This window comes from Thunnus maccoyii, chromosome 2 (assembly GCF_910596095.1).
Source record: "Thunnus maccoyii chromosome 2, fThuMac1.1, whole genome shotgun sequence".
NCBI lineage: Eukaryota > Metazoa > Chordata > Actinopteri > Scombriformes > Scombridae > Thunnus > Thunnus maccoyii.
Window position 1 is genome coordinate 20,239,725 of NC_056534.1, and position 27,615 is coordinate 20,267,339.

At 39.1% G+C, this 27,615-nt stretch overlaps 1 protein-coding gene across 3 annotated transcripts; it reads left to right on the forward strand.

The window, feature by feature from the left end:
• The first annotated feature begins 3,941 nt into the window (after positions 1 to 3,941).
• Positions 3,942 to 26,874, forward strand: crmp1 (collapsin response mediator protein 1). 3 transcript variants are annotated; one of them, XM_042387949.1, is made up of 19 exons: positions 3,942 to 4,062; positions 9,721 to 9,947; positions 11,111 to 11,165; positions 13,144 to 13,251; positions 14,810 to 15,147; positions 15,427 to 15,812; positions 17,746 to 17,834; positions 18,109 to 18,293; positions 18,386 to 18,550; positions 18,945 to 19,006; positions 19,122 to 19,202; positions 20,051 to 20,119; positions 20,202 to 20,322; positions 20,474 to 20,630; positions 22,181 to 22,322; positions 22,452 to 22,622; positions 24,313 to 24,492; positions 25,204 to 25,369; positions 25,538 to 26,874. In XM_042387949.1, the coding sequence occupies exons 5-19, from the start codon at positions 15,084 to 15,086 to the stop codon at positions 25,627 to 25,629; spliced, it is 2,130 nt and encodes a 709-aa protein (XP_042243883.1). In that variant the 5' UTR covers positions 3,942 to 4,062; positions 9,721 to 9,947; positions 11,111 to 11,165; positions 13,144 to 13,251; positions 14,810 to 15,083; the 3' UTR covers positions 25,630 to 26,874. The 3 variants fall into 3 exon arrangements, with proteins under 3 accessions (XP_042243883.1, XP_042243892.1, XP_042243901.1); XM_042387958.1 differs by having other exon boundaries at positions 14,810 to 14,983; XM_042387967.1 differs by lacking the exons at positions 3,942 to 4,062; positions 9,721 to 9,947; positions 11,111 to 11,165; ... (1 more) ...; positions 14,810 to 15,147; positions 15,427 to 15,812 and adding an exon at positions 15,840 to 16,729.
• The last annotated feature ends 741 nt before the right edge of the window (positions 26,875 to 27,615 follow it).

The window sequence follows — 27,615 nt, forward strand, 5'->3', positions numbered from 1 at the left end:
GGTATAAAAATCAATGTATGAGGTAATTGTGAATTAAAACGATTAACTGCATATGTAGTAAATGTAAACTAATGCATAAAGTCATATTGACTTGATCATTTGTTAATGGTGAGCAATAGGAATTCATGATACATCCTACATTCGTTCATGCATGAAATCATCATGACTCATGCTTTAGTTAAACATAAAAGGTGGATGTAATCTACAGCATCAATAAAAAAGTTGAACCACATGTCTAAACATGGCATGAAGTGCATTGAAACTACGTTGGGCTCTGTGTGTTTGTTGTATTGTTCCCCTGCATGGGAACTGTCCAGTTCTGAAATCACAGCTCCCAGCTCCACTCTCACCCTTTCCCAGTAATCCTCCTAGGCCACTAGAAGGGCAGTCTGCTGCTGCCTGGGACAAGATTTCAGCTCTCACTGTCGGCTCACATCAGCAAATATCTAATGAGTATACAGGTCACTGCCCACACTGTGAAAAAAAAAGTTATTTCAAAGAAATTTTCTGTATTATTTTACAGTTTTTTTTTCTACATTAAGTGTAAATGCCATAAAAACACAGTAAATTATTTTTATTAAAAATATTCACCATAAAATAAAAGCTGTAATCTGTAAATTAAAATAATGGAATATTATAGTTTTTTAACAGGATGGAGGTCTTGAATGTTAAATTACATTGAATCCTATGTAAAAATACAAAAAATACACATCCTATTACTGAATGTAAAATTAAGGCAACTTTCATTTTTTTTTTACAGCAAAACTTTAAATTAAATGTAAAAAAGATGTAAAAAAAAAAAAAAAAATTGTAAAAAAACGTTAGAAAGTCTGGCAGCAAAAGTTGCCGTCAAATAACAGTAAAAAAACCTTTTGTTATCCTACAGAGAATTTTTTTAAAAATACAGATATTTACTGTAGACCTTATCTGTATTTTTACAGTTCTACTATTGTAAAATAAAAATAAAAATTCATCATAAAATATTGCTAGAATGTTAAACAAATGTATAAGTCTGCACAGACAAAGAAAAACATTGAAGAAATACCTTAAAATTACCTAATTTAAATAAAGGCTTGTTTTATACAGTATTTTTTTGTAAATTCATAGAATTATCCAATTTATCCTTAAGAATATCACATCAAAGCACAGATTTCTTGATGTAAAACACAAAAAAGTTATGTAAAATTATATTCAAATGACCCTCCTTTAACACCCATTAATGGTATCTTGAGAGTTTTAGGCTTTAATTGTATGTGATTATCTCATCTATTTACAGTAAATTCCTGGTAAATATTGGTTTTATACTGTACAAAAAATAGGATCATGTGAAAATGATTTTAATAATCATTACTTTAATTTTAATAATCATTACTTTATATAAACATTATTTGAAAGTAATTACTAGCAACTATCCTATACTATATATAGTATATATAACTATATATTTGTAATTATGTAGACATGAATAAATTACATATGTTGGTATAGTGGTCTGCCAACTCCTAACTGTAGAGAAGGACTTGTATTAAGCTTAGCAGTTATATGAAGAGGGGTTAACAGCAGTACTGAGACAGGTAGGACCAACCACGCCTTTCTGTAGGAGCCTTTCAACTAGCCTGAACATGAACCCTCACTGCATGGCCTAAGCCACTCCACAGTTCAACAAGACAACCCACAAGCAAGGGCTGTTCTAAGTATAGTTGGATCAATCAATGCAATAATTGTTACAGATGGTACACAGTTGATATACCTTCAAAAATATCATGTATTCATACAGTTAAAGCCCAACTGTGGGACTTTTGTCTCTTCCCCCTGGCAACGAGAGTAATTACAAAAACACTATCGACACTTGCTTACATCATGGGCTCCACTGCAGACTACTCTGTTGCTACTGTTGTGGCTAAAAAACAGTGGATACATTTTTTTGAGCATCAGGCAACCCCCGCAAAATGAATTGTTTCACCGTCAGAATTTGATCCATTTGGTCCAAACATTTGAAAGTCTAGAAGAGCCACACAATTAAATTATTTTGTCCCCATTCAAGTTAGCCAAGAACTAACTGGAAACTAGCCACTCAGACAGCAGAAGTCTGGATCGCATGCTCTGCCCTTACAGCATGCACAGTATGCATTCATCTAACTAGCACAAGAATGTTGCCCCCAGCATCAGATTAAAAAATCTGTATAATGGCAAATACGAGAGATTTATCAGGCAGTTATAGGCTTAATCAGCATTGTGTGAACTCTGGTGTCTTGTTTTTTATGAATATGTGAATTATTGATGTATATGCATTTTTATGTTCTATGGAGGTTTTGCACATGATTGGTCTTCATACATACATTTTTGTATAAACCTATTGGTCTCTTATCTGAGTGTTGGAGTCACAGAATATTCAGTATGTAAATCGAGCACTTATTTTGCTGTTTTCATACCATTAGTTATTAGATAGATTTTTTTCTTGTTACTAATTTTCTTATGTATATGTAATTGTGTTTGCACATGATTGGTCTACATATGTACATACAGGCATTTTTATCATTAACATGTAAATCTATTGGTCACTTATTTTGCTGTTACTATCACATGTATGATATATTGAGATATTGTTGATATATAATGTGATATATCTCCTTGGATGGCTTAAATTGTCTTAAATTTTCTTATTATTATTTTTGTTATTAGTACTTATTTTTTGATGATGCATGTTTGGATGATTTATAGCAGTTGGTTGTAATCACCTAACCTGATGCGCCAGATGGTTTATTACACAGAACCAACCATCTCTGAAGTCTTCCATGGAAAGTGTTTGGAAAAGGGCAGGGCAAAAAATATTCGGCAGGTGATTGGATGAACCATCTGTCTATCACTGTCTATCACCGTCTTACTTTGCGAGACAGCTGGATTCATGACGTCAATTGGTCCGAACCACCAATGGTATGGATACAAGTGCATAACTTGAAGCCTGACAAGATGGATTCTCTTGTGATGTCATGATCTAGCGAATCCAGCTGCCTTGCAAGATAAGTAATCACCAGCAGGTTCCTGGCTGCTGTTTAATAGGGGTCACACCCACAATTGTTTCAGTAATGCTGAGGAAAGTCTAGAACTGAAACATGTCTGTATTTTGCTGCTGTGCTTCATTAAAAAAGTGATATACACTTATTTGTGAGGGCTGACAACTTCATTGGTTATTTTTGTGAGATGCTGCCCTGACAGTGTTTTTTGTTATCGCACATATTGACATGTGCAACACATGATAATTTTAAAAAAGATAAGTAATTTCATTTCAAAAACTGAAGGTAGCTATAATAAAGGCTGTAAATCCACTTTAAAAATGTTGGAAGCTGTCTCCCAATACATTATGTTAGACCACAACTTGAAATTTCATATGTAGCATCCATGAGTTTTTTCCTTGTGAAGGTGCAATCATTTGTAGATCTATTTTTTCTTCTCTAAATATCAAGACCCAAACAGTCTATGTTCAACAAAATTCAATATCCATATAAGGTGAGTAAAGAGGGACCTCAATATGAGTAAAGCTTTACAATGGTTTACAAATGTTTTTTTTTTTTTTTTTAGCAATAAGTGAGAGATGTATGAAAGACTGGGATTTGATGCTAGGACTCAACAGTTCAAGCAAGGCTCGAACTTTGATAATATGGGTAATATGGGGGTGAATGGATGTAAGACATGGATGTAAGATGTAAAGATGTAAAAAAACCCCATAAATTTAAACATAGAAAATGTCTCTATAGTCTCTGCTTCAGACAGATCAACAAAGTGCGCGCAGATTCAAATGAATGTTGTACAATCATTGGATGAATCAGGCTGTGGGGATATGATCTCGACCAATGATATTGTTTGAGTTCTGGGGGCGGGTCCGCCCGGCGTGATTCATCCAATGACTGCGCAACATTCAATTGTTTGAATTTACGCGCACTTTGTTGACCTCTGTCTGAAACGCCGACTACAGAGAGACAATTTCTCTGAATAAAGTCATGCAAGTCATTTACCAAGCCTGTTGATTTGAGGATGATGATTCACATTCAGCTTTCACTAAAGGTAAGGTACCTTAATCATTTTGTTATTCTTCATGTGAAGTTTCATATAAAGAGAGATATGAACTGAACTTGTCATGAGTTGAGCTAACACCAAGGGCAGCAGAAAAAGAAAGTAAGATAGCAATGCTAAGTTAATTACAACTTGACATAACTAAAGCGTTGACGTTGCATAATTGTCAGAATTTTAAAATGTATGTGGAGTCAGCAGTGCTAACGTTAGCATTTCCTTTTTGTATGACGAGGCTGAAGTTGGCATCCGATTCACCGCCTCCGATTGGAATTTCCCAGTCCACCTTAAAATTGGCATAACGCCTGTAGATGGCGTTGTTCGGTCATTTTCGAGCTAATTCATGAGGTGAATAAGTAACAAATAGTGGGGAAATGAAATGAGGATGATTAGTAGACTGAAATTGTCCTAAATTTTGATCATTTTAACTGTAGCATATTTTTCTTTTTGCCCTTACTCATGGTAAACTGCTTTTCAGTCTTATTGCTATCTCTGCCTATTTGCTGTGGGCTTAACTGCTCAGTATTAAAAAGTCTAAACAAACTAATACTCCAGTATGACAAGAAATGTCAAAGGGTATCATAATCTTGAGTTTTATTCATGTTTACTTATTTTTTCTTAATGATCTCAAACCCTTTACTCTATTTGAGAAAATAGGGCGAAAAAAAGGTGATTTCACTGCTTTTTTTCCCATCCAGACCACATACTTAGATCAGAAACCACTATACTTAGACCTGTCAAACCTGGACTAAATTATCATGGAGACTCCAGAGAATCAATAAAACACAGTTTCAGATTTGTGAAACCTTTATTCTATTTGTGAAAATGTAAAAAAGGGCGATTTCACTGATTTTCTCCCATCCAGACCACATTAGACCAGGTCCACATCAGAAACCACTATACTTAGACCTGTCAAACCTGGACTAAATTATCACAGAGACTCCAGAGAATCAATAAAACACAGTTTCTGATTTGTGAAACCTTTATTTTATTTGTGAAAATGCAAAAAAGGGCAATTTCACTGATTTTCTTTAATCCAGACCACATTAGACCAGGTCCAGATCAGAAACCACTATACTTAGACCTGTCAAACCTGGACTAGATTATCATAGAGAACCCAGAGAATCAATAAAACACAGTTTCTGATTCGTGAAACCTTTGCTCCTTTTGTGAAAATGCAAAAAACAGCGATTTCACTCCTTTTTTGGCATCCAAACCACATTAGACCAGGTCCAGATCTCACTGCTTCTGGCAATGTTAGTCTCCTCACTTTTGCCAAAGCCTGTGCTGTGGCCTGTGTTAGAAGTACCATAATTCAGCCATTAGTGTTCTTGCTCTTCATACATACATACATACATACATACATATATATATATATATATATATATATATATATGTAGACATTTTTATAAAGAGCTTTCTTTCAATACTTTGTTACAGTTATCAACATTTGATTGACTGTCCACTAACATTTTCCATCATTTCAGACTGCTTTTCTCCCCCTGCCCACCAGTTGTCCTTATTGTGTTCCTACTTTTTCCATTCACCTGACCTTGCACCTGCCTGCAGTCATGATCCTCATTACCTCATTATCCAAAGAGTTTATACTGTAGACCTGCACAGTACCCTAGTCATTTGCCACAGTGTGTATCATGTCTTCTAGTCATAGCGTTGCAGCCATTTTGTTTTGCCTGAGTCTACGCTAGTTTTTTTTTTTTGCTTTTTCCTGCCTGCCTTAACTTAACTGCCTTATTTTTATTGCTTTGTGAAGCACTTTGTAACATTTGTTTTTAAAGTTCTATATAAACAAATAAATAAATTATTATTATTATTATTATTATTATTATTATTATTATTATTATTAACCTTTTACCTGTTTAACCTGTTGGTGTCCTGTGTTGTGCCTGGTGACAAAGTAAATTCTTTTCATAATGATCCTGCTTTTTGAGTCTGTGAGTGTGCCTTTGGGTCAAAAGTAGTATTTCTCAGTTTCCCATACCCTTACCGTCACTATTGCTTGAAAGTACTTCTACAACTTTTGGTTGCATTCCTAATATAACTAATACTATTACTAATGTTTCAAGTACCTATGGAGCCCTTTAACTACTGCTAAAACCTCTATATGTAACTCAATCTTTGTTTCTTCCTGATATCCTCTTGCTCCTTTCCAGACCAACTGTCGTTTGAATGTCCTACTTCTGTCTCAGTTTCCTTCAGTCTTACTGTCTGTTCCTGCGTTTCTCATGGTCATATGCATAGCTTCCACCATGTTGTGGTGGAAAACTGCCTTCCCATGACGAATGTGCCAGTGAAAGTGCAAAGATAGCATTATGCCAATAAGAGACAGTTCCCAGGAAGTTAGCAAGAAGGCTAATATGTGATATAGCAATTTGGTTTTCTGTGTGAAATGATTAAAGGCCGTCGGGTCCATTTTTAGTGTGAGAAAAAGGTGGAAGATGCTGAGACAGTAATTTTTAAGATAAGCCACGCTTGTATTATCACCAAAGCGGCAAGGTCACTTATGAATCTCAGAAATAATGACCAGATGGTTGAATATAATTAAAAATGAGGTAGAGACTAGAAACTAAGCTCCGCGATAGGAGGAGTTATGAAAAGTATATAATATGAGGTTTTATGATTTTGCATCAGGTTTTTTCTTCGTTCCGGGACAAGGAGGCCTCGGTTTGCTCTGTATCTTTTTATATGCACAGTAAACCTATTCACATTGAACTCTACCAGCTTCCAGTGTATTTTTTTAGTCTTTCCCTTCTAAAGTTTTGAGTTTAATACTAAGTTGTGGGTGACCTGAAGATTTATTGGCCCATTTGAAGATTTTTTCACAACAATGTCCCTATTGTTCTTTATCTGTCATTTTACTTTTCCCTTTATACTTCCCTTTTCCTTCTAATTTCTTTTATTTTTCCCACCAATTTTCTGTGCTTTTCCTGTTTACTTCTTTTTTGCTATTATTTCTCACTGCCTTTCCTTCACTCTTTATGTCCTTCCTTCTTCTCTCCCTCTTTTCCTCTGCCCCTCCTTTCCATCTATCCCTCACAATTTTATTGTTATATCCTTTCTGCTCCCTATAGAAAACACAGTGACAATACAGATTTAGTGGATCAGATTTATTTACAGTGTATGCCATGTACCAGGCACAACCAACCTGACCTGAAACCAAGTTTTTCTCCAGGCTGTTTTCAGAGATTGCAAGAAGGAGATAAACATCACTTCCTTTGTCCACTATTTTGCCTGCTACTGGGGCTGCTGTGTTGAAATATTGTAGTGGGCGCTGTCTAGCCATTCTGCCACACCCATGCCCACCACCTGTACAGTATTACAGATTTTAAGACCTGTCATGTGTATACAAAATTTTGTGAGTTTTCAAGCATGTCTAGTCCCTTAAAAACAGCTTCGTACATTGTGGCGAACGATGTGTTGCCATGGCAACGACTTTTGATGAAAACTCAAAAGCTTCAGGAGTTATCATTATCAAGGTCTTACACCTTGGCTGACCAAATTTTATGTGTTTCTGGCTAACCTACTAGTAGTAGTTAGCAAAAGAGTGGCGCTTAAGACTTCCTGTTGCCAGTAGGTGGCACTATGACTATGACTCAATATGAGCCTATCCTTGCCCTCAGACCAGAACATTTATCAAGCATGGGAAATTTGGAAAAGATCTGATCATGCAGAGTCAAGTTGTAACACTTGTTCAGTGATCGAAATTTGCCACGCCACCACAGCAAAGGCATCCAGTGAAAACTCACCATTTTCACAATATGGAATCATCAAAGACTTAAGGCTTTTCTAATCAAATTTCAGATGGATCTGTTTATCCTGCTTAGTACAGCTCATAAAAGTACAGAACATGTAACTTCCTGTCACCAGTAGGTGACGCTATGAGTATGTCTCAATATTGACACATAGATGTATTCAGGATGGGAACCTCATGAAGCATGAGAAATTTGGGGCACATTGGACAATGTACGTTGGAGTTATAAGGGCTTCCTGTTTTATGGCGAAACATCAACATCGCTGCATTGCCACGGCAAGGGCGTTCAGCTAAAACTCAAGATTTTGATAATTTTTCATCACAAAGGTCTTTAGATGACATTGACAAAACTGTGTTTTGTGTTGATGGGGTTAAATCTCTAGGAGGAGTTTGTTAAAATACAATGCCTGGAAATGGCAAAATCTGCACAAAAATTGAAATTAAATTCAAAATGGCTGACTTCCTGGTGAATTAGGGTATGGCTCCAGCAGGCTTATTTCTGTGTCTGGACATGTTACATCTCTCCATGTTAATCTAGTCCAGATTTGACAGGTCTAAGTACAGTGGTTTTTGATGTGGACCTGGTCTAATGTGGTCTGGATGCGAAAAAAGGAGTATAATCGCCCTTTTTTCCATTTTCACAAATAGAATAAAGGTTTCACAAATCTGAAACTGTGTTTTATTGATTCTCTGGAGAATCCATGATAATTTAGTCCAGGTTTGACAGGTCTAAGTATAGTGGTATTTGATGTGGACCTGGTCTAATGTGGTCTGGATTAGAGAAAATCAGTGAAATTGCCCTTTTTTGCATTTTCACAAATAGAATAAAGGTTTCACAAATCAGAAACTGTGTTTTATTGATTCTCTGGAGTCTCCATGATAATTTAGTCCAGGTTTGACAGGTCTAAGTATAGTGGTATTTGATGTGGACCTGGTCTATTGTTGTCTGGATTAGAGAAAATCAGTGAAATAGCCCTTTTTAAGGTGGACCGTAAAATTCCAATCGGAAGCTGTGAATCGGATGCCAACTTCAGCCTCGTCTTTGTATGCTTTAAGTAAGTCTGTGTGGCGTCAGATAACGTAACGTTATGCCAGTCCTAATGAAGCTATTAGGGTTAGCCTTGAATCAGAATCTCACATCAGTCATAGTAATGTTAAATAAGTTAGATTTGTCAGTTGACCAATTACATGTTTAAGCTCCTATTCTGTCCTGCAAACATTAAATAAAAGACTGTGGCAAGTTGTGACCTGAGAAAGACTTTGAGTGTAAGCTAGTATGCTAGTGTTAATGAGTTTAGCCAGTTAGCTTGATAAGTTACTAATACTATTAATTAAAGAAACATTAGACTGCCCAGCTGCTCCTATTTACTGCTATTAAATACATTACCAGTAACCTGCTGCCTACCAGCTAAGTTAGTGTTGGTGTGTGTGTTCTTCGACTTTGCAGCAGCAACAACTAGCGAAAATAACAATCAAATAGCAATATAGCAGCACAGTAACAGCGATGTAGCATTTAAAAAAGAAACACAATGCAGTAAGATTTACAGTCTGGTAGTGATATGTATAGTGTAGTGTGTGTAAACTGCTGTGTGAGTGTGTGTGTAATGTGCAGACAGGCAATTAGTGTTCATTTTTCATAAGCCTGGTTGTCTGGTGGAAAAACCTGTCTTGGAGCCTACTGGTCAGGGCTTTGAGACTGCGGTACCGTTTACCAGGCGGCAGAAGCTCGGGGTTAGAAATACAGTTGTAATACACTTGGAAAATAATAGACCACCTCAAAATATGTATGTTTTAATGTAATGTTAGTATATCAATGTGTCACAGATTTATTGATAAAATAAGTATTTTAATCATGATAATTATTTGAACTTTGCATCCCCCAGCCTCTTCCTGAGTTGTTTTGCATCGCTGGCATGGTTTTCCCAGGCACAACCTTCACATACGGCCTGCATGGTTATTGGAAGGTTCCGGGCCTCAACATCCCCATGGTCATACCCAGCCTCACCACCCTGCAGGAGGGTGTTCTCAGCCAGGGGAAAGCCAAGTGGAGTTTAAGGAACTGCTTCTGGGTGCTACACTGCATGACCGAGACCTATTGTCTGTTTACCAGGTGTGTGCACTAGCTCACTCATTATATAGATCAGTGGCTATACTGCACTGTCACGCTGGAACTATTGCATGACATAGGGCTAGGTAGAGAGAGTGCAATGAAAACTGGAGGGAACTCGGATCATATCAACACTAACGCACCTCAGAAGCGCTGTGTGTAAGCATTTTAGATTTTACTCAAACAATGGCAAAATTATTGATAAAGATAAGGCTGTTTGCCGACTTTGTATGAAGCAACTACTTTACAGTAACGTTATCACACAACAAATGGAGTCACCTGTTAGCTTCTCACTCAAGCAGGGCTAAAGAATCAGAGCACTAGCAGCAAAGTGACAGCCGTAGCGCATATGCTGCACGGGAGATGGACCTGCTTTTTTGCTGCTCTCTTCTTTTTAAGCTTCAAGTCTGTTTTCTCCCAACCCTTGGCGTCAGTGAAGCATGGATATACATACTTTGACTGCTATGTAAATAAACTACATATTCACAATAAAGAAATCCATACATAATTATGTTAAACTAATTTTGGCCATCTGCACCAAGATTTCAGTTTCTATCGATAGGCTAGATGATCAGTAATTTTGAGAATTTTCACTGTATTGATGATAGGGATTAATCATGTTATTTTATATATAATGTGTATATTTGTTGTTTGTTGTTTTTTTTTATTTTAAACTGTATATTCTGCATAATTCAATCACTGCATTGCAAGTCAAAAACTGAAAATCATTCTCTTGCCTAAAGATTGTGCAAAATACTGCACCAGAGTTTTAACTGGTTCCAAATGTAGAGACTACTACATCACTCTAAATTAAGCATCCCAACAGAGGATACCAGTCAGTTTTACAAATGGTTTTAAGATTTTGTAGAACATATTTAAAGAACAGCTTGTTCTGGCCCCAACCTTAATTTCAGACCTTTTTAAACCCTTAATGTCCCTGCACTAAAAGAGGCTAGGTTTGATCATGCTCAACTTCTGTTCAAGTGGCAAACTGCACTCCTTTAGAGCTGCATCCTCATGGCTCCCCCCTGCCGCTGCTGTGAGGATAGAAGGCAAAGTTGACATTGTGTGTACATTGAAAAAAATACACACAACAACGTTGCCACCTGTTGGTGTGCAGGTACTTCTAAGTGCATGATACATATTTTCTATTTTTGTATTCTCAGGACAAGGCTTGCTGAGGCTCATTGCAGAGGATCACAGCCATTGTTGGAATTGGAGGTGGGTGGCTTTCAATCTGCCATATGAACTTGAGACTTTTTTTTAGTATGCAGATTCACATCTGTATGTTAATACTGATTATGTATTAGCTTATTTGTGTGTTTCTGGAAGGAAATTAGCTCCTGTCTTTGAATTTAGCCCCTATTTCCATGGCCAAGGAAAGCTCAGTCAATATTTGTCAGGGGTGGGGGACTCAAGTCGCATGACTGGACACAAGTTGCAAATTTGAGGATTTGCGACTTGCTTGACTAACACTGATAAGACTCGACTTGACTTTGACTTGAGGCAGATGACTCGAAAAGACTTGACAGTTTTTATTTAGCTGAATCGCCTATTTTCATTACTGTAGATATTGAGCATAAACAGTTTACGTTTTGAGACATGATAGGGTGACTTCTAGTGAAGTGTGTGCAACCCAGGCTTTAAAGACAGTGTCTAACAGGACCTAGAAAACACTGCAAGACAGAATTGAGCTCAAAGCTTGTTGAAAGCATTTTCCTATACCTGCGCTGAGCTTGAGTTGAGCTTAATATTACCAGACCGTTTTTGATTTAGACAAGAAAGCTTATGAATTGACAGCTTTTCATGACAAAGCTTCATTATTCTGTTCGAGGTCCTTCACTAGTTCAAAGTCAATGTAACTCAACCACGGCAGAATGGTCTCTCCTTCTCTCCAGTCAACTGTGTGACAAATGCAATCCTTCAAGATCAGGCAAACAAGATGGTATTTTTCCTTGATGATGCTTGACGTTTGAATAATTTCAGTGTTCTAAATGAATGGATGTATTAGTCTACACAATCCACAGCAGAAAAAAGTAATCATCAGATAGAATACTGTTTGGTTGTGCAAGCGTCAAATGCGGATAGATTTTCCATTTGGCGAGTAAATATACCAAAATAGTCATGTGTTGCAGGCAGAGACTCAGGCCGATGCTGGGCTGTAGTATAACTTGGAGTTTTTTTTATTTGTGCACTTTACAACCACAACAAAGCATGATATGTAGCTTACAGTCCACCAGCATATTTTTGCTGTTGTTAAAACCCACTAGCTTTGTGCTAACAACAGCAACTGGAGGAAGTTCCTCTTCTTCTACTACTTCTGCTTCAAAATTCTCACCTTACTCAAAGGCACAACCTGGTGACAGAAGTCATTCAACATATCCACACTCAGTAATACTGCATAAAATACAAAATTATGAACACTAGATCCTGGAAAACAAGTTAGATCAGATTATTTATTTTTGTTTACTTAGTTAATTAATTTAAAGTTAATCTATAAAAAAAACAACAATAAAAAACAAGATATGAACTGAACCATGGATTTGGAGAATTGTTATACCTCTAACCAATAGTGGTATTTATGAATCTTAACCGTAGCCATGCCTAGTGTTAGAGACTAACTAACGTGCCGTTTTCTCATGACATGGCTTGCCATTGTACCCCTTTCTCTAGTGTTTTAAGCGCCTCTTTCATGGTGACTTGACTTGTGACTTAATTGACTTGTCTTGCTTGACGTTTAGCAGTGACTTGACTTGGCTTACTTGAGTCTAAATACAGTGACTTAGGACTTGCTTGAGCCTTTAAGGTTAAGACTTGAGACTTGATTGTGACTTGCACATGTGTAACTCCCACTTGTGATATTTGTGAACATGAACTACTTCCTCCCAAAGCCACAAACCAGAGATGTGAGACTCAAATTTCTGATGCCATCCGGAATAAAGTCTGGAGCTGCTTCATAGACAATGAATGTGAAACTAATTTCGTAGTAATTTTTAAATACCCAAATAAGCTTTATTCTATGGTGACCTTTCATATCTGAAAAAGAAAATGTACCTGTATACTAGGGTTGGGCGATGTCTACAGAATTGGCATATTGAAATATTGTGATGGACAATGATATCGGGTGGGATAAATTACTGCATTTTGCTGTCATTTATGGTTGCACTAAGTTTCTCTCCTCTTGTCTGTTTCACCACAGGTGGCGATCCTTGCATGTGTGAGTGTGTGTCCTCTGAGCGGAGCAGAGGAGAGACAGTGAACCACGTGAAGTACTCGAGTTGATGACAACTACAGTCGTTGCATTACTGTAAGTGCAATAAAAGCTCCGTGAGTAAAAAGCCAATAAGAGTAATTTAATCCACGCAAAAGATGTACAGACAATGGGGGGGCTTTTAAATCACGATGTTACGATGGTGGAGGCTCAGTGGTTGATGACTGTCAGCCATTGGCGATGGACGATGGCATTGCCCATCAGCCCAACCCTACTGTATACTCAGAACATCCCCCTGAGTGTTCTCAGTGTCATCTTTAACATCTTTCTCAATTCATTGTTTTTGGAAAAGCTCCAGACATTAACAGATGACATCACAAATTTGGATTTTAGAAAAATAATTTTTGGATTTGGGAGAGATTTGTTTATGTTCACTAACATTTTGAACCATCTTAGAGCATGGGAATAACATGTATGAATTTCTAAATTGGCTGTAGTTTCCCTTTTGCTATAATGCAACATGCAAGACATTGTACTGATAAAATGTACAAAACTGTTTTTGCTTCCATTGATGTCTGTTGAAGTAATCTGAATGAGAAAAAAATAAATACATTCTATTTAAGTATTCTGTTTTAGCTCTTATTGGGTTGATCAGCTTCAGACCCACATAATAATTCAGTATGGCTGTTTATTGGTTCATTAATTCTGAAACTTTAAGGATAACACTGTAAAAATAGTGAATTACTTTGTAAAGCAAGCAGTAAAAGGTAATTTTATGATACATTATTAAACATCTTGAAATCTCATACACCTCAAATGGGGATCTGCATTGAATGGATTGTAAAATGGCAGTAGAAAAATGTATATAATGATTCAGTGTTAAAGAAGTTGATATAATGGTACTTTTACATAGACCCTCTGGTTTTTGTACATTCAGAACCCCATACATTAATGTGAAATGTCTGTAGATATATTGGGGAGTTGCTTGCAATTACTGTAAAATAATGTTCATATGAAGTAAACCCCATACATTTATGGGCAAAGCCTGTAAATATATTGGAGAGCTGCTTGTAATTACTGTCAAATAATGTTTATATAAAGTTAAGCTCATACATTAATGGGGAAATGTATGTAGATATATTGGATAGTTGCTTTAAAATACTATCAAATAATGTTTATATAAACTAAACCTAATACATTAATGAGAAAAGCCCATAAATATATTGGAGAGTTGATTTTAATTACTGTCAAAAAGTGTTTATATAATGTATACCCCATACATTAATGGGAAAAGCCTGTAAATATACTGGAGAGTTGCTTGTAATTACTGTCAAATAATGTTTATATAAAGTAATGATTATTAAAATTATGTTTTTGTAAACTATTATAACATGATCTTATTTTTTTGTACAGTATAAAACCAACATTTGCCAGGGATTTACTGTAAATAGACTGGATAATCACATAAAATAAAAGCCTAAAGCTCTCAAGATACCATTAGATACCAATGTCCAAAGTAAATATCCGTATTTTTAAAATAAATCTCTGTAGAATAACTAAATGTTTTTTACTGTTATTTGACGGTAAGTGTTTGGCAACGTTTGCTGCCAGACTTTTTACCATTTTTTTATGATTTTTTTTTTTTTTTTTACAGTGCAGCACACGGCCCAGTGGAGATGAAAACTCCTGCTGCGGGCTGGAGACCTACCTGGGCCGCAGTTCTTATTCAATGCCCACAATAAGGCGAGAGACCAGCCCCCATGACACCAGCAGTCAAGTCTGATTGTGGCACAGCAGACCATTTACCAATCTGTCTATCCCTCCAGATGTGGGTTAAAAGATGACACATACTGGTTTAATCCACTGATGTTGTAACCTGTTCAGCACGCACAGCACCCCTACTTTAAAAGGAAAGAGAGAACGAGGGGATGGTAGAGAGACAAAGACAAAGAGGGAGGCAAAAATCCAGACAAGCTTCTATTTTATTTGTGGGTATGTTTGAACGTGTGGTAACAAATTATTCTCTTGTGGAGCTTAACTGGTTCACACTAATATACCTCTCCTATTAAAATTGGAGCACTGCATCGTTTCTTTGTGTGTGTGTGTGTGCGCGCGCGCGTGTGTTTATATGTATGTGTTTGAGTGAAGAGGCAGCCTGGAGAGAGCTGCTTTTCATAGTTCACACCATCGAATAAGAGCGCGGGAGAGGCGGGACTGTCGGTGACCTGGTTAGACGTAAAACAAGCGAGTCTGCTGTCTCCATCTCTTCAGGTTTGGGAAAGCCTCCTTCTCTGGTGGAAGACATAATGTCGGACTGCAGAAGGCAGTGGAACCGGGAGGATGAGCTACCGGTCTACCTGGCGGGGCCCATCACCACCGGGCCGAACCAGCGGAAAACATACGGCATGTTCAGCTCCGTGGAGGGCGCGTTTGAAAGCAAGACCATAGACTTCGATAACTACGCGGTGGGGAGGAAAGGGAGCCGCACCCCGAGAAGCAGGAGCCAGGAGAGGGTTTTAGACACTGGTGACCCCACCGGCAAGATGCCCAGCGAGGCCCGGGAGGAGTCACTGACCAACTCACCCGGGGAGAGAGACGACCGACGCCCCGGTGTTGAGGTCATATATTCATCGGGAAACGAAAGCCCAAATGGGAAGGTAAGAGTGACGGTTCTTGGCTTTCTCTCCCTCTCTATCTGTATGGCTTTTGGTTGAAATCAGCATGTGCCTGTTTATGAAACAGGCTTCCCTATATAGCTACATGTGTCAATTAAAGTTAAATATTAAGTGAAATGACGAAAAATGCTAAGCCAACAGCTGTCTAAGAACTACTGACCATAGAGAAATAAATAACCATTATATATCGATTAAAAGCATACAGATTTGAATTATTTCTTTTTAAAAAGCAAAAATATTGTGTTTTGTCCTCGTTTTGTAAAAGCGCCTATTTCTCCCCCTCGGGAGTTGTTATTCTGAGACAAATGCCTCAGTCTGCATACATGATGCACTTATGTGCTGCATTGCAGTTTGGCTATTTTGGTTTACGTCTACGTAGCTTTAAGACTCTCCAAAATCATGCAAATGCATAAACACGTCGAGATCATTTTAGTCTGTGGTGCTGAACTGGACAGCGACAGACGTCATCCCTCCCTGTATTGTTATTGTGTTCTCATGTGAGCTGTTTACATGTGTGCGCGTATGGAAGGGGGTGTGAGGGCGCTCGTGTCTACAGAATCTGTATCGGTGCCGTGAACGCCACCAAGCAGACTCTCTCGCAGACTCGCGCACGCGCACATGCACGCACGCACGCAAAGTATAGTCACCTGTCCTTCGCTGTGCGCGCTCCACGCATCCTGACGCAGCCGTACGGCGGCGGATTCATCGCTCTCTACCTCACACACGCATGCGGAAACAATAACCCACACGCATCGGGGGAGACAAAGGGCACTAGAGCGTAGCGCAGGGCGCCGGAGTCACCGCAACCCGTTTCTGAGTTGACTGCCAGGGGGTAGAGTGACGGAGAGAGTATGTCTGGGACGAGTTACCAGGGGAAGAACAGCATCCCCCATCTGACGGTAAGAGACCCGGCCTGTTCAGCGTTGATCGGAGAAGCTGTCCGCTTGTCTACAAATCCCTGCTGCCAATGCCGGCAGATGGGATTAAATTCTTAGTGAGGCGGCAAAGAGCAGAAGGCCCCTCTACTGTTTCCCCTATAAGCAATGGCACACCCATGACACAGAGGTGGCAATTCTCTCTGTTTGTGTGTCAAATCGAGCGCGTATTCTCGCCGGTGGGTTGGACAGTGTTGTGTAATCTCGCCGCCTGTCAAGGAGATTAACTCTATTTATGTGACGGGCGAACCGGGAATCGCACAGAAAACAATGTCTGGCATAAAACAGCAGAGGTGTGAGACTGGGTTTGTGCAAAGGTGAATCCTTTTTCATCTTTAAAACATGCATTCTGCAGAAAGCTTTACTTTATCATTCAATGGTAGGCTATTATTAGGTGCGAAATGAAGCCAAATGCAACATACAATCATTATAACTAAGCATTCAATTTCATGGTGTAGACAGAAAATAATGCATTTCACTGGATTTATTATTTTTATTTTTAAGCATTCTTATGGATATAGATGCTGAACATTCAGCAGGACTGTCAGCTGCCTTCATCTCCAACCATGGATGATCACAGGTTACCATGGAGACATAACATCCTCCTCATGCTGTTGCCAGGCATCCTCCATGGTGATAGAGGGTGTGGATAATAGTGCCTAGGAAAGAAATTGTGCTTGATTTATTGCTGTGCTTGTAAATATTCAGTATTTGATTGCACTGACAATCTAATCCAATATGCAATTAATGCATTGAAGAGAGGAAGTCGTATAACATTAATATTAGCTTTGAGAGACCCCGCCCATGCAAAGCACTTGTGTGGCTATGCATTTCCATCCACCCTCATCCACTGCACTGTCATAATATTGCTATAAGGTAATCTAATACATAACTAACTGTGCAATATATCAAAATGTTAGGACTGAATTCAGCCCGCCCCCTGTTCTCTCTCCTCTTCTCTCTGTGCCTCTCCCCTACAGAGTGAAAGGCTATTGATTAAAGGAGGGCGTGTGGTCAATGATGACCAGTCTCTTTACGCAGATGTCTACATCGAAGATGGCCTCATCAAGTGCGTATACAAGATGCTTGTTATGTCAAAGAGTTGCAGAAGCATGAAAATATAGATTTCAGTATTAAGAATATTTTGCAGCCAATAATGATTTTACTTCTATATTCCCTTTATTCCCTTTCCCAACTCTGCATCCTTCACAAACCACTGTCATCCACACCCATGTGTTTTCCTGCACTACATCTTTCCCCATCATCTCTGCACCTCATCGTCTGTGCTTTTCGATTCCCTTTCATCCACCTCTTTATCTTTACATGTATTTTATACTCGGTAGGCAGGTGGGGGAGAATCTGATTGTTCCAGGGGGGGTCACGGTGATCGAGGCTAATGGCCGCATGGTGATACCAGGGGGAATAGATGTCAACACCTGTCTGATGAAGCCTTTCCTGGGCACACAGCCTGTTGATGATTTCCTCCAGGGCACCAAGGCTGCACTTGCTGGGGGCACAACCATGATCAGTGAGTGCATGTAGCATATATGCGCTACAATACTATAACCACATATGCATTCAAGTCGCACTCTTTCCATATTAACCCTTCCCACTTCTCAGTTGACCATGTGACCCCCCAGCCTGGGGACAGCCTGCTGGAGGCGTTTGAGCGCTGGCAGGAGGCTGCAGATAAGAAGGCATCTTGTGACTACTCCCTGCACGTTGACATCCCCGAATGGAATGAGACTGTTAAAGATGAGTTGGAGCTACTGGTGCAAGAGAAAGGTACACCAATCTCTAGTTATTACATTATATCTTAGAGCTTTGGTGATTGCTGTAATTCTTGTTTCAGTGTCTTGTTTGTCCCTGTTTTGGACCCAATGTGCAAAAACAAGAGGGACAGATTTAGAAACAATTTAGCCTAGTGCTGAATCCTCTTATAGTGGAAATCCATTGTTCTCATTGGGCTGCTGTCATGGTGGCAGAGTATAAAATTTGCTTGTAATCTGTTTAAAGTAAAAAATCACTTTTCTTTTGGGTCCAGCTACAAAACAGTTCAGAGGCTGAGCCAAGGCAGCTGTTTGAAAGTTGTAATTCTTGGCGCAGATGCTCGACATAAACAAGCTCTGCATGCTTTCTGCGATGGATAATTGAAGTTACTCATTTCTACTGTTGTCAGGTATCAACTCCTTCCAACTCTACATGGCTTATAAGGATTTGTACCAGATGACAGACTCACAGGTATATCTCATAATCACTATTTGCAATAATACACTAATACTACACTAATACAGTATGTGTCATCCTGCTCTTTTCATCCCACTTTTAAACTCTTGTTTTGTCATCTCTCCCTCAGCTATATGAGGCTCTCTCCTTCCTGAAGAAGCTAGGTGCTGTGGTGTTAGTTCATGCTGAAAATGGAGACCTGATTGCTCAGGTAAGTGCAACCCAACCCCTCCATTTTTGTCTCGTAGTGGCAACCAGTCTCTTGCACTATCACAACCTGCCTGTGAGCTGGCCACAGCTATTTACTGTGGTGATATAATTAAGAATATAAACTATGGATGAACTAAATCCACCACCAGTCTTTTCCCTTTATAGTTCCCTGCGATCTCCACTGCTGTTAAGAGATATTCTAGTTACATAACTCTCTTGCTCTCAGAGAGAGAGGATTAATGCTGCTGCTGCTACTGCAGCTACTGAGGATAGGAAAGGACAGTTTTTTCCTAGGCTGGTCACCATTGCTGTTGACTGTTATTACACTAATGATGATGATGTAATGGTGATTAAGATGGTGCGGTTGAAGGTGCTGATAATGTTGACAGCAGTGATGAAAAGTGGTAGTGGTGATCGTGGAGATGATGGTCCTGATTAGAGGGACAATTATGGTGAAAACCATGATGTATGTGAAGATAAATGAGAGTAATGAATGATAATGGGAGTGCTGATTAATGATAATAATAGACTTGTTAACCTAACTGTAATGGAAATAGGGAGATAGGTGGTAAAAAACAGAGGCATAACCCCCTTGAGAACAAACTGTTAAATAAAAAAGAAAAAGAGGAAACGAGTGGGGGTACAGTGTTCATCCCAGTTTCATTGTGCTCTTAACAGTGCTGTCAGAAGCAGAGCAGTTGAAGCCAGCAAGAGCTGCCAACAGTGTACTGGTATATAGGATTGCAATGCACACTTTATTTTCTTTGATTGAGTCCCATGTGTAGAACATGACTTGACAGGTATGTAATGCTGATGGTGTTATTGCAGTTATTTTCATTTGTGTTTCAGGAACAGAGAAAAATCCTCGGGATGGGAATCACCGGACCTGAAGGCCATCCCCTGAGTCGTCCTGAAGAGGTAATTCAATTTTCATTATCCATTCATCCATCAATTTATTGTCGTATAGGTTTTAACTCCTCTTTACTTCCTCTCAATGCAGCTAGAGGCTGAGGCGGTGTTCCGTGCCATCACCCTCGGTAACCGTGTCAACTGTCCTGTCTACATCACCAAGGTGATGAGTAAAAGCGCAGCCGACACTATTACCCAGGCCCGGCGGAAAGGTCAGCCTCTCTTTCTTGTCACCCCATTTCTAGCTCATGCTCATCAGGTTCTCAGTATTTCTGTGTGTGCATGATTATGTTTTACTGACTCTTTGACTTTTCACAGCTTTTCACAGTCTGAACTGAAATGTCCTACTATCGTCATGTTCAGGTTCTGTGGTTTTTGGGGAGCCAATTACAGCCAGCCTGGCCACTGATGGTTCTCACTATTGGAGCAAGAACTGGGCCAAAGCAGCGGCTTATGTGACCTCTCCACCTTTGAGTCCTGACCCCACAACCCCAGACCATCTCAACACACTTCTGTCCTGGTATGACTTTTAACCTTTGTGGATGCATATGATGCCAAATGAGTAAATACACTAAAGTCATCTTAAATGCAAGATTCTAATGTTTTACAGGGTGTGGTTGATAATGTTCTGAGAAGTATTACAAAATATGTAACCCACAGTCTATTTCATGAACACTGCAACATTTTCATATTCGTGCAGAGTGAAGACAGATGAAAATCTTAATTTAGCTTTGACCTCTGCACAATGTGAAATGTAAATCAGTTGGATGACACCAAAGGAGACACCTGCAAGGATCTAATCCTCATTGTTTGGCCCCTTAGTTATTAGTTTGGTATTCATACCACAAACAACCGCTAATATAATGCACCATGTCAAACTCATTTTAGTGAAAAAGTAAAACAGATGGAGAGAAGATGAAAGTGTATGCATAAAGAGAAGAGGGGCAGGGAGACTAGATAATTGGTAAAGGGCTACAAACTCATTTGGTAGTCACTTTAATCATATATAAGTTACATACATTATTAATAGTAAGTTAAATTGTTATTCATGAGTATCATAGTGCCAGAAGCAATGGATAAAGTGGACCAGATCAGCCCCACTTTAGGTCTCACCTCAAACATACAGAATGCACAGAACTTCCTGCAGTACGCTTTTGACTGTCCCCGATTCCATAAATAGCACAGGAACTAGAATCCTTCTTCATCTGTTGCCTTGGCTACCAAGTACCTCCCTCCTCCTCTTCTTCCTCCTCCTCCTCATCCTCCTCCTCCTCCTCACTCCTCACTCCTCAGTCCTCTCTTCTCCTCCACCCTTCATCTGCAACTCCAGCTTCTCAAGGCGGGTCCGTGCTGTCACACCAGTGGTGTGATACTGCTGTTGTCTTTGAGCTTCCGCTGAAGCGACAGGGTGTATTTTTAGGTTCTTTTTCAGAGACACGAACAAAAGAACAACACTTTTTTCTTTACATTTCCATTATTTCCATAATAAGCACAGTTATGGCATTGGGGCAATGATCCCACAGCCTACTATCATGGAGTGATCACTGTAATTAACAAATGAATGAAGGGTCATTTAGATCTAGATGAGAATTATGATAAAGATCCCTCCTTATCAGTTAAATTCAGCCTCTTGTATGTATTGAGGTGAGGTGAGTATGTGCTGATGGCTTTTTGATAATGCAGTCTTTATGTGATATAGTTAAGGCTTCAGGGACTGGTACTACAGCTGCGTTGCATCATTCTGACTGGTTCAGCTGGCTGGCGTGTCTGCCTCAGGCCCTCTACATGACTTGTATTTTAACACACATGCTCAATGAGGACACCTGGTGGCTAATAGTAGGAATGTCTTTTTTGTCCTGTGTTGACCATTATTTCTACAGGAGGGTGTGAATACTGTTTTTAACAGATTGTTGCAGCCAAATATCCTGAAATTAATCATCTGATCACAAAGATTAAGCTGCCTGTATTACATAGTTTAAGATAACAATCTGCAAGGATTATATAACATTTATCAGGTTAATCGCTAGTCTTAAAAGTATGCTTATGTTTTTGTGTTATGGTTTGATGCAGTGGGGACCTACAGGTGGTGGGCAGCGCTCACTGTGCATACAGCATTTCTCAGAAAGCAATTGGTAAAGATGACTTCACTCTGATCCCAGAGGGAACCAATGGAGTGGAGGAGAGAATGGGTTTCGTCTGGGACAAGGCTGTGGTGAGCACTAAGAATATGTGCGTGTGTCCTGTGTGTAGCTGTGAGTGTACTCTTTATATTATATACTCTCTTCATGTTAGCCTGATGGTTTTGTCTACCATGCTAAACACCCACTTCTCTGTTTGTCAGGCCATGGGGAAGATGGATGAGAACCAGTTTGTGGCAGTGACATCTACCAACGCTGCAAAAATCTTCAACCTATACCCACGCAAGGGCCGGATAGCAGTGGGCTCTGATGCTGACATTGTCATCTGGGACCCTGAGAACATCAAAACCATCACTTCCAAACTCCAGCAGTCGGTGAGGACAAAGGGAAATAGGGTTGGGGGAAGATAGAACAGTAAGGATTGGTAAACTGTTAACGAGAACAGAAAGACTAACAAACAAATAAATAAACTAATCTTCTAATACTGCATCTGTTGTTGAGGGAACAGAAGCACATTAAAGACAGGGGGGCAGTAGAGAGTGAAATAGGATAAAAATCAAGTGAAAAATCACAAGAGGTGAAGAGAAATCTGAAATGTACCTTTAAGTTGGAGTGATATTCAGTCAAGCCTGGCATTATTGTGCGCAGTATGATGCAATACTGCAGGGGTGTGGTGGAACCAGAATAATACATGACATGGTAAATGGTAAATGGACTGTACTTGTATAGCGCCTTTCTAGTCTTCCAACCACTCAAAGCGCTTTTTACACTACGAATCACATTCACCCATTCACACACATTCATACGCTGAATGGGTACAGGGGCTACCATGCAAGGTCCCAACCTGCCCATCAGAGGAAGCTAAGCATTCACACACATTCATACACTGATGGCACAGCCATCAGGAGCAATTTTGGGGTTAAGTATCTTGCCCAAGGACACATCGGCATGTGGACTGGAGGAGCCAGGAATCGAACCGCCGATCTTCCGATTAGAGGACGACCCGCTCTACCTCCTGAGCCACAGCCGCCCCCCGCGACATGCACATACAAAAACACTGGTTATTAATATTGCGGTATGTGGTATATTAAAGAAAGCTGAAATGTTATTTGACAAGAGAATATGAGATTTATCTTTAAAGGAGCAGTTTACCCAAAATACAAAAAATATTAATTTTCTCATTTACCTGAAGTGATATGTAGCAGATATTTTGGGATTTCTTTTTGCTTAGGTTTGAGGTTTGCTCTGGTCTGACATTTCTACTACCACCCTAAAGCAATGTTTTTGTTTTTTTGAATTGCAAAAAAGACATGGAATCCATTTCAAATGACACTCAAAAAGAATACATTTCTACTAAAGAAAGCAGCTCCAGTGAAAGAAGTTTACTATGAAGACAGCAGATTATCGGGACACTTTCGTTTAATACTTTTAGCACTCCATTCACCCCCTTGTGTATTGAGACAGATATCTAAAAACCTGGACAAATAAAACCAAAACTATCTGCATGGCTTGATGCCTATACAGGTAAGTGAAAAAATATGAAGGTTTTCTTTGTTGCTGTGATTTTTTACTATTTAAATATCCCTTAAATTTCAAGACACAAAATGATGCATATAGACTTAGGAGAATGGCCTCAGAACGATCAAAATTTGCTTTGATCGTTGTGAGACAATACAGAGATAATACAGAAGATATTAGACAGTGGTTAATGTATTCAGTCCACTCTGCCACTCTCAAAGACCCTAATCCAGACTCGTGCCGGCTTTAGGTTATAATCCGCCTTCACCCCTCACCCATTCTGTGCTACCATCTCTCTACCCATCCCCCTGTATTCACATTGTCACTCCTTTCTATATGCCCCGAGCCTCTCACTTATTCATCCCCCATCTCTTCAACTGCTGCATTTTCCTGCATCTATTATGCTTTCTGATACAATGCTTTGCTGAAATAGCACAGTGGGCTCAGACAGTATAGGGTATCACTTTTCTAAATTGTGGGGGAAGATGTGAGAGCTCTCTTTTGTCCTCCTGCTTGACTCCCTCTTTTTCATCCCTCTCCACACAGGCTTCAGAATACAACATCTTTGAGGGCCTGGAGTGCCATGGGGGACCAGTGCTGGTGTTGAGTCAAGGTCGGGTGGTATATGAGGAAGGAAAGCTGCAGGCACAGCAGGGTACTGGTCGATTTATTCCCCGCAAGCCCTTCCCAGACTATGCTTACCAGCGCATTAAGTTCAGGAACCAGGTACAGTACATGAACGGTTTTAAACACATTTCTAAAGCAGTGTTAGAAATGTGACATTTAAAAATATCTGCCCTTGAAAGATCCAGTGTTAAGTTACCAATTATTGCACTGTTGCTTTTCTCAACTGTCTTCAAAAATATTAGACAAAACCCAGACTTCCATGTCTAAATATTTGTCAGTTTATTTGGTTTGGTCGGTTATGGAGAAAGGCATTGAATGCCTGACATAAGGAATATGAGAAAATAGGAATTAAATAACTAGAAAAGTGAATCATATAGATATTTAACAAACATTTCGCCAGGAAGCAGACAAGCTTAAAAGATTTATAGATACCCAAAAATCAAAGTTGCCACGCTCTTTCTTTGTGTGCATTGTTATGGTAGGGAAACTGTAGAATGCAGTTTCACTTTTTGTTAGAAACTAAAAGATAACTATACATCACTTATATCTATAAATTATGAAAACAATGTATACACCAACATTTAATCACACAAGTAATATGTTTGTGTTTTACCATGCTATCCACCTATGCTGGTAATTTAAAAATGTATATTTCACAGCAAATCCTAATTTCCACAGTTATAGATTCCAGCAAAACAAATAAGCCGGGTTATCCTGTATTATGGTCACTAGTGGGTTACGAACCATTTTGTTGTTTGAGAATGACAAATAAGTTTGCTTGTTGTGTGTTTCTGTGTGTTTTATGTTCAGGTTAAGGGCAAGCAAGGTGTTATTCGTGGGATGTATGATGGGCCTGTGTATGATGTCATTCCTACACCCAAATACATCACACCTGCGCCGTCGGCCAAAACATCACCCACCTCTCACCAGCCACCACCAATACGCAATCTTCACCAGTCCAACTTCAGCCTATCAGGTAACAGAGATAATATATTTTGTATAAGTTTTAAAATCCATTGAATCCTTTGAAGCTTTTAGTATGTTAAATGAAACATAAATAACCAGATGTGTTACATGTATATTGGAAAAATTTTATATCTAGTATTTGAAGTAATTTTTGCATAATTTTGCCTTTGTTTCACAGGGGCACAGACTGATGACAACGTCCCTCGTCGATCTGGTCACCGTATTGTAGCACCCCCTGGTGGTCGCTCTAACATCACCAGCCTTGGTTGAACACTTGACACTTCTGCCCAAAGTGTGGTTGTTGTGGGGTTTCACCTCTTGAGTGTGTGTGAGTGTATGTGTATGACTGAGAGTGTGAGCACACTGGCATGGATGAATACCTTTGCATTTTTTGGTACAATGGTGACATGCTCTTTATAGACCATTATGATTTTATCAGTTTGCCTTGAGTCCATGCTCACTGAGAAGAAGCACATTTATACTTAAATGTACAAGAAGAGTGTGATTTACTATCAGAACAAGTCAAACCCACAGACTCATGATCGGGCCACTCACTCACACACATACACACACACACGCATGCACACACACAGATCTGGTGTTGGACCCCCTCCAAGCACCCAAATATAACCCCAGTGTTATGTCATAATGTTGTTATCTCCTTCTCCATGAGCATGATTTCCTCCTTACTCTTCCTCACACCCCACGTGTTACTATATGAGTCTGCTCAGACATGGTGCTCCTCTCCACCCATGTGGTGGACAGCTGTAGAAATAACAGGTTCCTCCTGCATCTGGTATTCAACATCTTTGCAATATTTGTTTCAATGTGGCTCAAGTGGATCAGTTATACATATTGCATGGACACATCTTTAGGTGTTACACTACTTGTGGTTTATTGTTACAATGGAGGAACACTTAAATTGTATTCGAGGCACACTAGTATTCAACAGCACAAACATATTCTTATATAAATGTTTGCTTTGAAAACATATTCACTGTGGATAGAGCCACCTGTTACCATGTTCAAAAACATATTATTTTTTACACATTACTGTGAACTTCAATAAAAGCAATGCAACTTCCTCTCCACCATTAGATACTATATGCAAACGTGTCAATATAAAGTGTGAAACAACTAAAGTAGATGAGCAGTTGAAACAAACACAGAAACAGCTGTTGGCTGCAAAATGAATTCCTAGATCGCTCTACCTGCATAACAGAATTTCACAGTGAAGAATTTATGATGTGTGTAATAGTTTTTTGCCAATCACTCATGCCAGAAATAGATCTTTGTTGTGATGTCATGCTCAACCCACTGCTGTAAAAGGGCTTCAGCTGCTCTTTGAAACTTTGCTGAAAATCGTTTAAAGCTGTTTTTATTTGATTTGATTGATTCAGGGTGTTTTCTTGGTAAATGTAATGTTTCTATGCCGCTCTGTTTTTGTTGCTGTTGTCTGGTGTCTCCAATGGAACCACTAATGATCAATAAAGACTTGACTGTTGTCAAAAATAATGGTACGGCAACCATTTTTGAGAGTTTTAAAAAAAAAAGAAAAAGAAAGTGTGGCTCTGATCTTTGCCTTTGTCTGCTGAATTTGTCTCGCTCAGATAAATTGTGCCAATAAATTCTGTCAGGTTGAATTGCAGGTGCTTCAGTTATGGCTTTAACACATAGCCTCTGAGACACACAATGCCTAAGGGAACTTTAACACAACCATACAAGGGAGATACGGATGGTAACCTCAATTCAATTCCACTCCAGTTAAGAATGGAATTGTTTTCTCTTAGTGCCAGAGGGAACGTTGAACTGAGAAAGAGTTTGACATGGAAAATGTGATTTGAATACCAATACTAAAAGAACAACAAAAAACTAAGGCTTACACCAATACCTTACATATTTTAAATATTATGATGAATACATATTTTTTATCAATCCTTTTTTTATGGTAAAAGTGTAATCAGGCAATTTGAAGGTCAGGGATCTACCTTGACACCGGGAATAGATTCTTACAGAGAAAAAAGTGTTAAATACCTTGAAAAGTTTGTGATGACAGTGAGGATAAAAGAGTGAACCTACAGAGTGTCTGCGCAATTTCCATATCAGAGCAAGTTGATAGACACATGCACATTAAACCAATATGTGAGAAAAAAAGGATAGCTTAAAGTCTTCTGCCACCATCAAACTCTTCCTTTAACTTTAAACTTTGGTCCATGACAATGCATCTTAAAAACTATCTAAATTTCCATCCAGTTT

What these genes read in the sequence shown, in the direction of transcription:
- crmp1 (XM_042387949.1), top strand. Translation starts at nt 15,084, where the DNA reads ATGGTAGAGAGACAAAGACAAAGAGGGAGGCAAAAATCCAGACAAGCT. An exon ending in CTCAACACACTTCTGTCCTG is followed by an intron (nt 20,631 to 22,180) that starts GTATGACTTTTA and finishes GGTTTGATGCAG; the next exon opens with TGGGGACCTACAGGTGGTGG. An exon ending in CTTCCAAACTCCAGCAGTCG is followed by an intron (nt 22,623 to 24,312) that starts GTGAGGACAAAG and finishes CTCTCCACACAG; the next exon opens with GCTTCAGAATACAACATCTT.